The sequence below is a fragment of the Portunus trituberculatus genome, chromosome 17 (genome assembly GCF_017591435.1).
Source record: "Portunus trituberculatus isolate SZX2019 chromosome 17, ASM1759143v1, whole genome shotgun sequence".
In the NCBI taxonomy this organism is placed as follows: Eukaryota; Metazoa; Arthropoda; class Malacostraca; order Decapoda; family Portunidae; genus Portunus; species Portunus trituberculatus.
The window spans coordinates 21,069,225-21,085,027 of record NC_059271.1 but is presented as its reverse complement, the minus strand read 5'-3'; the positions used below and the strand labels follow the sequence as shown (position 1 = coordinate 21,085,027).

At 41.8% G+C, this 15,803-nt stretch overlaps 1 protein-coding gene across 8 annotated transcripts in view; it reads right to left on the bottom strand.

Annotated features, from left to right (window-relative positions):
- Positions 1–15,803, bottom strand: part of LOC123504908 (Kv channel-interacting protein 2-like) — a 287,700-nt gene that overhangs the window by 205,332 nt on the left and 66,565 nt on the right. For 2 of the 8 annotated variants that reach the window (XM_045255814.1, XM_045255816.1), the window contains exon 1: positions 11,903–12,313. The exons of 3 other annotated variants lie outside the window; for them this stretch is intronic. In XM_045255814.1, the coding sequence (XP_045111749.1) occupies positions 11,903–12,264 (362 nt within the window). In that variant the 5' untranslated portion in view covers positions 12,265–12,313. Of the gene's footprint in view, positions 1–8,324; positions 8,560–11,902; positions 12,314–15,803 lie in introns of those variants that run through there. 3 more of the 8 variants (XM_045255817.1, XM_045255815.1, XM_045255821.1) reach the window with 2 other exon arrangements.

The following is a 15,803-nucleotide window of genomic DNA, read 5'->3' as shown; positions in this document are numbered from 1 at the left end:
TGTGGTCATTAATCTTGTGACCTCCATACACCCTTTTAATATGAATAAAATGGTCTAATGGTACACAAATTTCAAAGTAAAAAATGTGTCCCAGTACTTAAGGAATTAATATCTATGGCTTTTAAAATTACTGATGAAAGAACAGATTAAGAATATAGCATTACGGAAGATGAAAGCAGGGAATGTAAAGGAGTTTTGCTGTTCCTTCTGCATCTTGCGGCAACCTGCAAGTGCATTCATTAGTGACGCTATAATTATGGGTAGAAAAAAGTTGGCCAAATATACACGCCAGTGAGTAATATCTATAAAAAGGAAGCGTGGTACTGAAAAGCTAATGATAAAAAGAAGACACATACACTCCCTCGTCTCGCACAACATCCATCTAGGAAGGTGACGGCTCAGACATCTGTCATGTGCGGCCCTCCCCCCACCACCACCACCGCCACCACCACCACTACTACCACCGCCACCATCACAACCGCCACGCCACCACCGGCACGACCACCATTACTACTACCATCCATTATCAGTATCACTCTCACCACCACCATAACGTTAGCGATGGTGATAAGGATAATGACAAAAGAGATAGTGCTGATGATAGTGAGTTTAATGGTAATAGTGATGATGATGATGATGATGATGATGACACGGATGATAACGAAAGGGATTGTAGACTGAGCTTTCTTCGACTTCTTTCTCCACCACAACATGAAAAACACCAGAAAATTTGCTGTTATGCTGTTATTTGGAATGCATTTTAAAGTTTTTTTTTTTTATCCACCATTCTCTCTTCATACCCAACAGCTCTCCATTACCACAAACACCCGCAACACTTCCCTCATCTCTTTACCACACCCCACTACCTCCCAGTCGTTCACATCACCTGACATACACTAACAATCCTGCCATCCAACCGCTCTTGTCTTGCCTCCAACATCCTGAACCATACTATATCTTCCACTACCACCACCACAACAAACACCTACTACTGGACCTACACCAAGAAACCTACCAGCCATCCATTAACCCACGTCTTGCCAACACCACAATCCTCAACCATCCTCACATCACACAACAAACATCCAGCACTGAACCTACACCAGGAAAACACACATGCCGTCCACCCATCACCACCACCACCACCACCACCACTACCAGCGGAACTCCCAACCCTTCATATATCCACGTCTCAGCATCACCACCACACTTACCTGTAGTACCACCAAGGCATCACAAGTGGAGGCGGCCAATCACTCAAGCACTTTGCCGCCTTAATATTATCGCCGTTAATCTATTGAGTCCATTACTTAGTGCCTGTTTGTTTATACACCCCCTCAGCTACGGTCACACTGGCACTCTAAGGCCTCATTGCCAAGGGAGTGCAGCCGGTGACCCTTCTGGCACTCGTATGTGAAGGTCAGTACCTGGGGCCTCTCTCCCTCTATACCTTCCCTACCTTGGCCCTAAGCTCTCTCTCTTCCCCCTTCTCTCCCTCTCCCTCCGTCACTTCAATCGGCCACATGTTGCTGTGACACGCGAGCCTGATGTTACTGATGCTACTACTGCGTTTAGGGGAGAGAGAGAGAGAGAGAGAGAGAGAGAGAGAGAGAGAGAGAGAGAGAGAGAGAGAGAGAGAGAGAGAGAAGATATATCGGAAGAACTGGATGACGATGAGTAATACGAATAAAGAGGAAGGAAGAGAAGGAAAAAGGGAAGGAAGGAATGAAGGAAAGGAGGTAGGTAGGAGGAAAGGAAGGTAAGACGGAGCTGGAGTAGTACGACTAAGAAAGGGAATGAGATAAAAAAAAAGGAATGGGTGAAGATGAATGATATAATACAAGGGGGAAAGGAAGAATAAACAGAATTACAGAAAGAATGAAGGAATGAAGGAGTGAAAGAACGAACAAACAAACCAACAAGAAAAGAAAGGAAGAAAAATAAGAAAAAAAAACTCAGCATAGATGAAAAAAAAGAAACAAACAATAAATAGATGAAGAAAAAAAGGGAGAAAAGAGAAAAATGAGCAACACTAACAGAGAGAGAGAGAGAGAGAGAGAGAGAGAGAGAGAGAGAGAGAGAGAGAGAGAGAGAGAGAGTCGTAGGAGAAGGTAAAGAAGAGCAGAGAGAGGGATGAGTGGGCAGAGAAGGGAAACTCCTTATAAAGTCCAATTTCCACCTGATATTGCAGCGTGTAGGTTGCTGGAGCGTGGAGGTTGTTGCCTATTTATTGCACTTGACGGGGGAAAATGAGACGAGTCCTCGGTCTATCTACCTGTCCATCTACCTGTTTATCTTCTTATCTATCTATCCACGTTTTTTTCTTTTTTGCCTATCTACATGTCTATCTTTCCCTCTAACTATTTACTTGCTTATATGTCTACCTATCTAACTTTCTCTAGTCCTGTTACCTGTCTATCTACCAACTTATCTTCTTATCTATCTATCCACGTGCCTTTTGGCTTATCTACATGTCTTTTTTATTTTTCTCTCTGGCTATTTACTTGCTTATCTTTCTACCTAACTGGTTTTCTACTGTCTGTCTACCTGTCTATCACTCTGTCCACCTGTCTGTTTAACTGTCTATCTATATCTTCACCTGTTTGTCCATGCTTCTACTTATTCAGTCAATGTAATCGTTTGTTTGTCAATCAGTATGTAGAAAAGGAAGAGAGAGAGAGAGAGAGAGAGAGAGAGAGAGAGAGAGAGAGAGAGAGAGAGAGAGAGTGTCTCCTGTCTCTTTCTCTCTCTCTCTCTCTCTCTCTCTCTCTCTCTCTCTCTCTCTCTCTCTCTCAGTCCGGTCCGGAAGAATCATGCATAATGAAGCCGGAAACAGATTGCAGCCCCGTCCGACCTTCACCAACCAAGTCTTCCTGGGAGGCAGCGGCGGAGGGGAAGGGAAGGTGGGCAGCTTGAAGGAGAGGCAAGGAAGGTTAAAGCAAACACCAGTGATGAAGAAGGAAGAGATATATGAGCAAGATAAACAACGATAAGGGAATGATACTGATAGAGAGAGAGAGAGAGAGAGAGAGAGAGAGAGAGAGAGTGAAAGAAGTGAAGGAAGTGAAGAAAATGGTGGATAAATGTGTAAGGAATGGAAATAATGTGATAAATAAGTCAGATAAGTAGAAATACAGAGATTGGATGATGAAAAGGGGAGAAAGAGACAATCAGGTGAGAAAAAAAAAAAAACAAAGGTAATCCCAAAAAAAGGTAAACAGAAATAATAACATAATCAGAAAATAAAAAAAATAAAAACCTGAATGAGTAAATGAAGGAAAAGAAATAAACTAGAAAACAGGAATAAAGGAAAAAAGAAAACAAAATACCACCAACCCAAGAAAAAATAAATAAATAAAAAAGAATAAACGAATACAGATCAAAGAAAACAGGCAATAAGAATAATAATAAAAAAAACACATAAGAAACCAAGAAAAAAAAAAACTGACAAAAATTAAATCACAACACAAAAAACTGAAAAGAATATAAATGTGTCTATCTGTCCGGGTGGCCTTCAGATATCCGTACCCAGCCTCGAGGACGTGGCGGGAAAGGCACACACGTTATTGAAGAGTCCTGCATCATTGAGCGTGGCGGGAAAAGAATCATCACGTTGGAGGCGCTCACTACTTCTCGATTCAAATTTCCGCCTAGATTCAAGTGTTCCGTCGCTGGGTCTCTGAGTTTCGTTGACGCCACACAGAGAGGTAGAAGCGAAGGAGTGTCTTGTAAATGTATACGGGGTGAATGTCTCTCTCTCTCTCTCTCTCTCTCTCTCTCTCTCTCTCTCTCTCTCTCTCTCTCTCTCTCTCTCTCTCTCTCTCTCTCTCTCTCTCTCTCTCTCTCTCTCTCTCTCTCTCTCTCTCTCTCTCTCTCTCTCTCTCTCTCTCTCTCTCTCTCTCTCTCTCTCTCTCTCTCTCCTCACTCTCTCTCTCTCTCTCTCTCTCTCTCTCTCTCTCTCTCTCTCTCTCTCTCTCTCTCTCTCTCTCTCTCTCTCTCTCTCTCTCTCTCTCTCTCTCTCTCTCTCTCTCTCTCTCTCTCTCTCTCTCTCTTGCGGCTCTACATGGGTTGCAACTTCATCGAAATGTTTTAATGTTTGTCTTCCTTTCTGTGTGTGCTTGTCTACTCTCTCTCTCTCTCTCTCTCTCTCTCTCTCTCTCTCTCTCTCTCTCTCTCTCTCTCTCTCTCTCTCTCTCTCTCTCTCTCTCAGTATTATCATGTGAAAAAATCGAAAAAAAAAATGGGTGACTTCCAAATCAGACAATACATACATGACAAAGTATTCATAGTAGAGCCTGAAGTGGGGGAGGTAGAAATGTATAATCTAATCAGTTAAGGAAGAGATTTGCGACACGTTATCTTAGTGTGGAATTATAACCTGACAAATCATTACCCTGGCACAACGAAACCCACTGAAAACGATGGATTAAAGCAGAAATATGGGTAATACAGAAAAAAAGGAAAGGTATATTAATTTTCTCATGACGGATAGGAAGGGAGTAGATCAATACGTGAAGGAAGAGAACTGAGCGGTATACTTTTGGAAGGAAGAAAAGAAAATACGTAATCTACACTCGAATGAAAATTGAAAACACACCAAAAAAAGAAACAGAAAAGAAATACATCATATCTACCAAGAGAGGGGAAGAAAAGGAGGAGGAAGAGAAGAAAGAGGAGGAGAAAAAGGGAAATAGATTGACATATAAAGAAAAGGAGGAATACAAAAAAGTTTTATGTACAAGGAAGGAAAGAAAGGCACTAGAAAAAAACCCTGAAAAGCAATAATCTGAGCAGAAAGAAAGGATATGTCAACCCCCCCCCAAAAAAAAACCTGCACATTTCACCAAAGAACAACGAAACCAAAGAAATCCGTATAAGGAACGAAAAAATAGGAAAAAAAAAAAACCCAGCACACGTACTCACTAGACTCATAAAAACGGAATAACAAAGGAGACGACTTGTACCCAGGACTTGTCAACCTCAACGAGACGCTTCGCCCCACAACTTCGGATATCAAAAGAATATTCTCCACATATGAAAACAATGTCACTACGGTTACCTTGTTTCTCGGTACTCATCCATTCATCGTATCCTAGTCCTCCTCCTCAAACAACACACATCTCCAATCTCTTATTCCCATGATTAAAGAAAGAGAGGTAAGGAAAGGGAAGGGAAGAGGTGGGATGGGATGGGAGAGGATGGGAAGGAAGGAAGGAAAGGAAAGGAAAGGAAAGGAAAGGAAGGGAAGGGAAGGGAAGGGAAGGGAAGGGAAGTAAAGGGATGGAAATAGAAAAAAAGGAAAGGAAAATGGAAAGAAAATAAGGGTAACTTAGTTTATTGACTTCAAAATTTTCACTTCTTTCACATCCTCTCAGATTATTTTGCCTTTATTTGTCCTTTTCTTTTCTGTCATTCCTTTACTTTCTCCTTATCCACTTGTGTAATTTGTCCTTTTTACTCTCTCTCTCTCTCTCTCTCTCTCTCTCTCTCTCTCTCTCTCTCTCTCTCTCTCTCTCTCTCTCTCTCTTTCCTTCTTTTTTCCATTTCATCTGCCATTCTTTCCTTTTCATTATTTACTTTTTCTTCCTTTTCCTAGGCTTACTTTAATACTTTCCTTATTTCTCCTTGCTCTTAGATCTCTTCTTTCTTTGTTATTTCATTACCTTAAATTTTTGCTCTGGAATTTCAATACATTTTCTTGCATACATTTTTAGCGCTGCTGTGTTGAATAAAATATCATTGTACTGAGAGAAGCATGCTGTCGTTTCCAGCAAAATACAAATGCCTTTTTCACTCACATGGTCATCTTCTCTCCTTTTTTTTTTTTTTTTTTTTTTTTAGTATTCTGATCAGTGTGAAGGAAAGCTTTTAGCATGAACAGATAAAAAAAATGAAATGAGAATAAAAGGTTGACTTATTCTTGCCTACAGAGCTATCCAAATGTGTATTATGAAAACAGTCTAAAGAGATGTGGGGGACTATGGGAGAGATTGTCTAACACTAAAAAGATTGGACGGGAAGAAGTGAGCAACAGAGGAGCGAAGGATTGGTGGCTGGGAAAACAGTGCGTAAGACAAGTGAGTTTGTTGTAAAAATTCTCTGAGAATGAATAGGCTTCCCCCTCTTTATGTGGACATCTGACGGGGGAAAACTGAAAAAAGAGGACAAAAAAAAGTACTTGAGGACGAGGAGGAGGAGGAGAATGTGATAGTGATGGCTGAGACGGCACAGCATGTTGAAAAATAAGGGGACGAGAAGGAAGACGAGGAAAAAGGACGGAAGAGAGAGAGAGAGAGAGAGAGAGAGAGAGAGAGAGAGAGAGAGAGAGAGAGAGAGAGAGAGAGAGAGAGAGAGAGAGGGTGGTGGTGGTTGTGTTAGCGAAGATAGAGAGCAAATCACAATCACAGAACTGCCACAAATCAGTATACAAGGCAGAAATCTTGAAAACGAAACATTCAACCTTCTCGTTCTACCGCTTACCACCACGAACACCTTCACAATCTAAACCCTTCAGTACCATGACGCGTTCTCTTATTCATGCTGCTTACTATCTGGGGATTTTATACAGCTTCAGAAACTTATGTGGGATTAGAATAATGAAGACTCTGGTCATTAATCTTGTGACCTCTATAGATCCTTCCTAATGTCAAGAAAATCGTCTAATCGTAACCAAAACTCAAGGTAAATAAAGCGTCCCAGTACTGAAGGGATTAAGTACCAGACAAGGTATACACATTAATGACCAAACCTCTACTGTGCATTTCTATGTGTATGTGGAGGAGGGAAGACGCGGATAGGTGGATGAGTATGTGTAGATGCTTGTTAAGACAAATATAAACAGCCAACGCCAAATCTCAGGCAGTAAGCAGACGAGGAGTAAATAATGCAGAACTCATCAAACTTGGTGACTGCCGGAGGGGCCATACACAAAAGTTTCCAGTTAGCAGTAAGGGAGCGCTTCCAGTTTCCTGGCGAGACCGAGGTGAAGCAACGGAATATGATAGTTTTCACAGTGAATATTCCTAAACGCAGTATATTCATATTTCAAAAAAAGGAAGCAGGAGAAAGTATCCCATAAAATCTGTAATTATTTCCCTACCAAAAAAAAAAGATAAATAAATAAAACGTATGGAATATGGAGTTAAAAATAGTTGTGCATTACGGAATATATTTTTAATGTGTCGGTGGCGATTATATGTTTATGGAAAATTATTTCATTATTTTGTTCTCGTATTATGCGAAAAAAAGAACATTGAATAACAAAACATGTCACTGTTCATTGCGTCATTGATAGAAAAAAAAAAGTATCATAAGTTCAGGAAGCCACACACACACACACACACACACACACATTACCACTCTTTCTTCCCCGCTTCCACCCTTTTCTCTCTCTCTCTCTCTCTCTCTCTCTCTCTCTCTCTCTCTCTCTCTCTCTCTCTCTCTCTCTCTCTCTCTCTTTCTCCACCACACTAAAAACAATCACCACCATACACCTAAAAAAGCCACACACAGTAAAACACCTTATCCACCACAACCACATCCTCCCCACCAATGATTTATCTGTATCCACCACACAACCACCTACCTACTTATCCACTCCAGTCAAATAATACACTATGGATAACTACGCTCGTATCTTTAACTATATGCCTAATTATCCACTTCAATCCCACATGTTCCCCTAGACAGTCATGTACTTCTTAATCCACAACACCAACCACTACAGCGATCCACAGTAGCACTTCTTGTCCACTGCAACCTCCCACCTTCTTCCGTAAGTTTTCAATGGTCTACGTCAGATTCCCACGCAGGGTTTCTCTCCCACGCACTGACTGGTTGGTTGAGCCGCAGTGAACGTGTTTGCTTTCAGGAACACGCCACTGCTTCACGATGGGATCCAGCAAGGGTTTGAAGGTTGGAGGGATGGTGCACAAGATGCTGGTTTCCTGATTTGCTGTGGTATAATCTCGCGTGGTTATTTCTATTTAATTTCTCACTAATCTAATCAATTTCGAATTTCTTTTACATGAATCACTGCATCTAGGATTATGCAATACAAAATAGATGATTTATACTGAGCCTCATTTTTTTTTTTTTTTTTTTTTGAAGAAATCATTTTGTCCCCGTACAAAAACAACAATACAAGGTAAAATTCCTAGGCAAACCAAAATATATTACTCATAGAAAGCCAGGTATATTTCATGGTAATGTTTCAAAAGATACAAGTGTCTCCCACAATACACAAACGAATAAAGTATCAAAGAGAATCAAACACATACTAGTAAGAAAAAGCCTGGAACTAATGTATACACTCACAATCTTACTTTGTTTTTCTCTCTTCCATTTCTTTCTCCTTTCCTCTTTCCATCTCACTGTCCACACTACACTCCTTCAGGGCACAGGTTCGTCTTTCCCCGATTCCTGACAGATATCTGGGACTCTCGGAATATTGGAATATCGGAATCGGACCAGACGGGAAAGTCCTGCAACGATAGCCAGCCAATTTCCTGGTCAGTGTTAACAAGTCGAGGAGGAACCCGAGACTGGCCTGCCACGATGATGTCTGCTGATGAGGGTTGACACGTCAGGCATGTGTGTGTGTGTGTGTGTGTGTGTGTGTGTGTGTGTGTGTGTGTCAGGTATTATGGTATGTATTACTGCAACACTAGTTTGACATGTACTTACATCACATGCGTTTACTCGTATTAGAAGCGTGCCATAATCATCTGGTTATCTTCACGAACTTCAATAGTCAGTTACTCAACGGGACATAGCTACAGCAGCCAACAATTACAAAACTTTATATAAAAATACCGCATTGGTGTACGCTGAGACACACATTTTTTTTCCTCTTTCTTTGCCTCTTTTCCTTAATCTATACCACGAAATTAAACCGCAGCGGGAAGGAACTTAGCAACACAGCGCCACGAGACGATTATCGCGGCACACAGAACAAGGAACACGCACGCCATGACTCACTTTGACAGTTCTAATAATTACTGAAAGAAAAACAAAAATAAGATACTAATGAGATCCGTGAATACTGAACAATTTCCTTAGTACACTTAAGCTGACTTGCAGAAAACATGCGTGATAATGTGCTGATGTTCCTTCACACATACATAAATATACTTGAGTTATATTCATATAATAATGTATACAAGAGATATGAGTGGAAATGTAACTTAGTAGAAATGTTGTGTAGGTTGTATTCGTCTCGCTATTTGTTGACTTGTTTGTTTTCCTGTCTATTTGTCTATTTATCTGTGTGCCTCCGTGTGTGTTTGTCTATCAATTTGTTTATTTGTTTGTCTCTTCGCCTGTCTGTCAATTTATTTCGTTTTAATATGTAAATATAAATTTGTATCTATCTATTTATCTGCCTGCCATGTTTTTCACTTCACCCCACCCGTCTCTCTCTCTCTCTCTCTCTCTCTCTCTCTCTCTCTCTCTCTCTCTCTCTCTCTCTCTCTCTCTCTCTCTCTCTCTCTCTCTCTCTCTCTATCTATCTATCTATCTATCTATCTATCTATCTATCCATCTATCTATCTATCTCCACCAAAACTCACACACACACACACACACACACACACACACACACACACACACACACACACACACACACAGTCACAACCTTCCCCTCCCTTCTCTCACAAACCTGTATTCACACTACCTGCCTGCATACACCTCCTTTCAGGCCTCGTCACTCTCTCAACCTTCCCCTAACACATTTACACAGTATATAGAGAACCACAGCCTCCCGTACCCCGTCACTCCACCGACACTTGCCTCGTGACCTAATGCGACACATGAAGGCGGCTCAGCGACTGTATTGTTGTGGCGAGGCACCCGGATTGCAATCAGACTCTTGCCTTGAATTATGGAACTTGCCTTCGGGCTTCTGTACACTTGGAGGATAGACGAGAAACGGAGGGACATTAGTGGGGTGGAGGAAAGAACATGAAAAGGGCAGAGAGGAGAAAAGAAATGGAAAGAGAAGGTTACTGAAATGTAGATAGGCATATGATACGAAGAAGAGAATAGAAATTACAGAGATGTGACTAAAAAGTGGATGGAGGCAAAAAACTACGGAAGGAATGGATAGAGTAGTGAAGAAATGAAAGTAATGAAGCGGATAATATGAACTCAGATAAGCAAAGGGAAACAGAAAACCGAGAACAAAAAACATGTATGAAAAAATGAGTAAATAAAGGAAAGCAAATAAGAAAAAAAAACTGTAAAAAAAGGCCATACTAAAATAATAAAATAAAGGAAAAAACTTAAATAATAACCAAAAGAAAGAGCATTACAATACAACACGAAGAAAACTAAACTAAACACAGCATTTAAAAGAAAGAAAACCAGAACACAGCACGAAAAAAGTGAGACTAATCATTCTGGGAAGGGCATGAAATACAAGAACTAAATAAGCAATACAGGGCCACTTACAATAATACCTGACTCTTGGCACCTAGACATAATCACCAACTGACACTGGCACTCCGTTGTTCAATTCTGGCAAACGCCCGAGTCAGGTGGCACTACACATGGTGGAGGGGTGGGGAGGTAAGGGGTGAGAAGGGAAAAAGTACAGGCGAATAGTGAGGGGAGTAGGGAAGAAATAAAGGAGGGAGCGAGAAGGGATGAAGAGAGGTGAGTAGGAACAAGTAAAGGCGAGAAGCGGGCAAGAAAGAGTAGAATGAACAGAAACGAAGGGATATTACGGGCTGCAAAAACAGGCAAGGAGAGAGAGAGAGAGAGAGAGAGAGAGAGAGAGAGAGAGAGAGAGAGAGAGAGAGAGAGAGAGAGAGAGAGAGAGAGAGAGAGAGAGAGAGAGAGAGAGAGAGAGAGAGATGGCACACATTAGTACATACATTTGTCACACACACACACACACACGCACACACACGCACACACACACACACACACACACACACACACACACACACACGGGTTGAGGGTCGCCAGGGTCGTACTTTCAAGACACAGGACAGATGGTGTTCGTCACTACTCTGGTAAAACAAGTGGCTTGGGACAACAGAACCAGAGAGAGAGAGAGAGAGAGAGAGAGAGAGAGAGAGAGAGAGAGAGAGAGCTACGCGCACGTCTGTCTGTGTGTGTGTGTGTGTGTGTTTCACTGTTTGATCTGCTGCAGTCTCTGACGAGACAGCCAGACGTTACCCTACGTAACGAGCTCAGAGCTCATTATTTCCGATCTTCGGATAGGCCTGAGACCACGCACACACCACACAACAAGGTCACAACTCCTCGATTTACATCCCGTACCTACTCACTGCTAGGTGAACAGGGGCTACACGTGAAAGGAGACACACCCAAATATCTCCACCCGGCCGGGGAATTGAACCCCGGTCCTCTGGCTTGTGAAGCCAGCGCTCTAACCACTGAGCTACCGGGTGTGTGTGTGTGTGTGTGTGTGTGTTTGTGTCTGTCTGTCTGTCTGTCTGGCATCACTACAAGGCGTCGCAGATGAAAGGATACATCACTGGTAAGAACGTATGTGTGTGTGTGTGTGGCAGTGGCGGGCACTCCTATTGGTTCTGGAGAGCTGGAGTAAACACCCGCCTGCTGCAGTACTACGAATTTGGTAATGTTTGCAGCGGTATTGATTGAGGAGTTCTGATAAATAACTCATTAGCTACAGCCGTCGTGCGTGTGCCTGCATACGTGTGTGTGTGTGTGTGTGTGTGTGTGTGTGTGTGTGTGTGTGTGTGTGTGTGTGTGTGTGTGTGTGTGTGTGTGTTGAATAATGACAAAAAACACTAAACTTTAAAGTTCCTTAATAATCACACAGTTGTGTTTTTGACTTCACTCACAAAGCTCTTTTAGAACACAACAAGGTCATGTGGCTTGTCCTGAGGGGTTGGTCTTGGCCTATGCCTACCTGTAGCCCGAGGTTGCGGTGCACGGGAGGCAGCGGCGCCACACGGACACAAAGAAGGACTCCTTGTGCCGTATTGAGGGTTTGCGGCGGCCTGTCCCTCGCCGCCGCAGGATGGAATTATTCAAGGCTGCAGCAAAGGAGGCTCTCCGGCCGTTCATGGGGGGCGAGGAGGATCTGCTGCGCTCACTCCGTCCCTGCATGAGGCTGGTGTCCGTGTGGGCCTGTGTGGAGGCGTCTGAGCTTTCTGAGGAGGTGCTGACGAGGGTGAGGAGCTGATGCGTTGATGTGGATGACTCAGAACTTTCGTTGGAGTGGGAGATAATGTCGTAATTTGTGGCGTACAGTCCGTCTTTCCACCACATTCTCGACTCGGTTACGGCAGCACCTCGCTACCTGCCTGACGCACGCTCACACACACACACACACACACACACACACACACTCAATTTCTCCTGCTATGTCACAAGGCAAGTCACACTGTCCTGCTGCCTTGGTTTGAGACAAAGGCTTCACTTGGTCTCTCAACTTTTATATCTTAAATGATGGAGGGATTCACTTCACGAAGAGTTACATCCAGTCATTGTGAGGCGGCATGAGTTACCTGCACCCCGGGAAGGTGCAGGGGCAAGGTACACGCGTCCCTCATGGTGCGGCGCCAGGTTTGTCTCACTGCTCTTCACTTTATGGACTGAGGGAAACACTTAATCAGTCTCAGCTTTACCTTCACGCTGAGGTGATGATGTGTGTAGGGACAAGATGGATGGCTGTTTTGAGATGCACGTCACAACTTATCATTGTCACCATCAAAATAGTCATCAGCATCAGCAGCCTACAGGAATCATAACATTAAGTCAAGAAAGATTATTTTGTCTATATTTTACACATTCAGACGATTTGCTTACTTGCCGCTGCGTGGTTGTATATAACATGAAGGCATATATTAAATATAATGAAAAGATAACATACTATTTTATTCAATTTGATCATCCGTCACGCGTCTTATTTTGACTACTCTCAGAAAAGTAAGAAAATAAATAATATTTAGGTTGTTCGCTCTACTGAAGGGAATTATTTTGAACCAGATGATAATTATAAGGCTCGGCTGCTGTTTTTAATCATTTCATTCCAGCTAGCAATAATTTACACAATCAGAAACTCTTTACTTTCAAAAAAAAAGGATTAAAAGATCAACTACTCAAATACGTAACCAGTGAGAAGTTTAAATGCTGCTATGGAACAAAAGAGATGTTTAATTTGCCCATAAGAAACTGTGTGTCAACCAGAAGTTAGAAATAAAAGTCACTGCAGCGGATCACTCTTCTCATAACTACAAACCTACGTCTTGCTCAGTTACATTCACTCACATTCACCTTTCTTATAGCCCCAAAAATACCAGCAATTAGACTCTCTCTCTCTCTCTCTCTCTCTCTCTCTCTCTCTCTCTCTCTCTCTCTCTCTCTCTCTCTCTCTCTCTTCTTTTATCATAGCGTACCCATTCATATCTTCCTGCAGTTCATCAATAAGTCTTCCCTTAAGCGTTTTTCTCTTCTTCTTGCATCCATAGTACGATCATTTATACCGTGCTCCTCAAATCTCAATCTACTCATTTCTGCATCAGTTACCTTCCTCCCCAAAACACAATCGGAAAATAATCCTTTGAAAAACTTTATTTCCTTTCCTCCATAACTCATGTTCTGACCAAAATGACATGAAAACTTATAAGGGTAACTTTCAGCTTGCTTACTCTTTACACGGGAAAACTCTAAAAAAAGGAAGGATGTTAATTTTATTATTATTTTTATACCATCCAATTCCGGTTACGTTATTCTATTTTCGTTTTTCCCCCGCAGAACAAGGTAAAAGTATTTTTTTCAGAGAACTACACAATCTCGCTGTTCGTTATGATTAACAGGAGAGAGAGAGAGAGAGAGAGAGAGAGAGAGAGAGAGAGAGAGAGAGAGAGAGAGAGAGAGAGAGAGAGAGAGAGAGAGAGAGAGAGAGAGAGAGAGAGAGAGAGAGAGAGAGAGAGAGAGAGAGAGAGAGAGAGAGAGAGAATCATAATCTTAGAAGTGATCGCAGAAAAAAGCCGCAAGGAAGGCAGACAAAGCGAAAAAGAGAGAAAAAAAAAAAAAACAGAAACATAGAGACACAGACAAAAACTGAAAAAAATTTAGACGAAATCGAAAAAAAGAAAAAAAAAAATAGCACACATCGCCACACACCACATAAGCAGGGGATGAAAACCACACGCACCCTCACCTCCCAGACTCGCACATCCCACCTACATACTCAAGTCACCAATGCACCACACAGGGAAGGGCGAGAGGAGCGTGATGAACCAAAAGGCGGGGAAACAAAGGGGAATGGGGGGCCGAGTGTGACACTCACATTGGAGCCTATCGGTTTTCCGCAGCGCTGCCTCAAAAGACACGTCCGGGAAAATTCTTACAGACTGACTCAAAAAAAAGAAAAAAAATCGCACGCCTCTCTCTCTCTCTCTCTCTCTCTCTCTCTCTCTCTCTCTCTCTCTCTCTCTCTCTCATTGATTCCCCATAGTATTCGAATAGTAGGTGTTGGTGGTGGCGCAAAACATCAGAGCCAATCCCTCTCTCTCTCTCTCTCTCTCTCTCTCTCTCTCTCTCTCTCTCTCGCTTTCTGAAGATCAAACAAAACGCTGTAACAAACAAACCTTTGGCTGAAAACATGAAAGGATGGATGGATGGATGGATGGATGGATGGAGGAAAGGATTTAGTGGAGGAAGGTGAAATAGAAGGATAAAAGACAAGTTATAAATAGAGGGAGGGAAAGAAAAGGGGAGAGAGAGGGAGGAGGAAAAGGGCAACAATTGGGCAAAAAGAAAAGGAGCAAAGAAGGAAGGAAGGAAGGAAGGAAGGAAGGAATAAGAGGACAGGAAAGTCGGCACAGGACAAAAGTAGAGCAGGAAATTGTGAGAGAATACAGATAAGTGGAAATGGAAAGGAAACAGTGAGAGGCGAAGGAAAATAAATCTGGGATGGAAGAATAATAGCTGTAGAAACGGTCGAAGAAGAAGAAGAAGAAGAAGAAGAAGAAGAAGAAAAAGAAGAAAAGGAAAAGAAGGAAAAGAAATGAGAAAAGAAAAGAAAAGAAAAAGATGAAGAAGAAGAAAAGAAGAAGAAGAAGAAGAAGAAGAAGAAGAAGAAAAAGAAGAAGAAGAAGAAGGAAGAAAAAGAAAAGAAAAATAGGCGGGAAGGAAAAAACATGGAGTTATGTAAAAACGTTCCAATTTGACGCAAGGTAACGCTCGTAATGAATTGGTAAGTAGTGGGATGATGGAAGGAAAAGAGGAAGGATCTTGGAATTTCGCCGCCTATTTAAGTCAGTCAATCAGTCAATGTATGAGTTTTGCCCCACTTCGATTAGTATGTACAAGTGTGTTTTCTTTTTGTTTTTCCAGTTAGCTTCCTGCTCTAATCAGTCAGTCAATCAGTCAGTCATCCGCCACTTTTGTTTCATGTCTCACTTACTGCTATTGGTATGCTGCTCTTATGAAAATTAATAAAGATCAACAAATAAAGCAATTCTAGTTTTTTATTTATATATATATCATAAACATCCTTTCCCCAAAATAACACTAGCTTTTGTATCCCCACTGCTCTAAATCTTGTACATTCATTACCTTCCTTCTCCTCAAAGTAATACATTTAGTTCCCCTATCTCTTCCTCCTTAGCTACACAAACAGATGCTTAATGAATCAGTTTGCTCATATCAATGGAGAAGAAAGTTTATAGAAATAACCTCGATTCTCGAAAACATATATTCCTTCTCTCTTGGTAAATAGTCACGGAAATAGAAGTTCAATATCTAACCATTCTCACATCACCTCTCGGTAAACATGAAGACAACAATAGCAACATTTA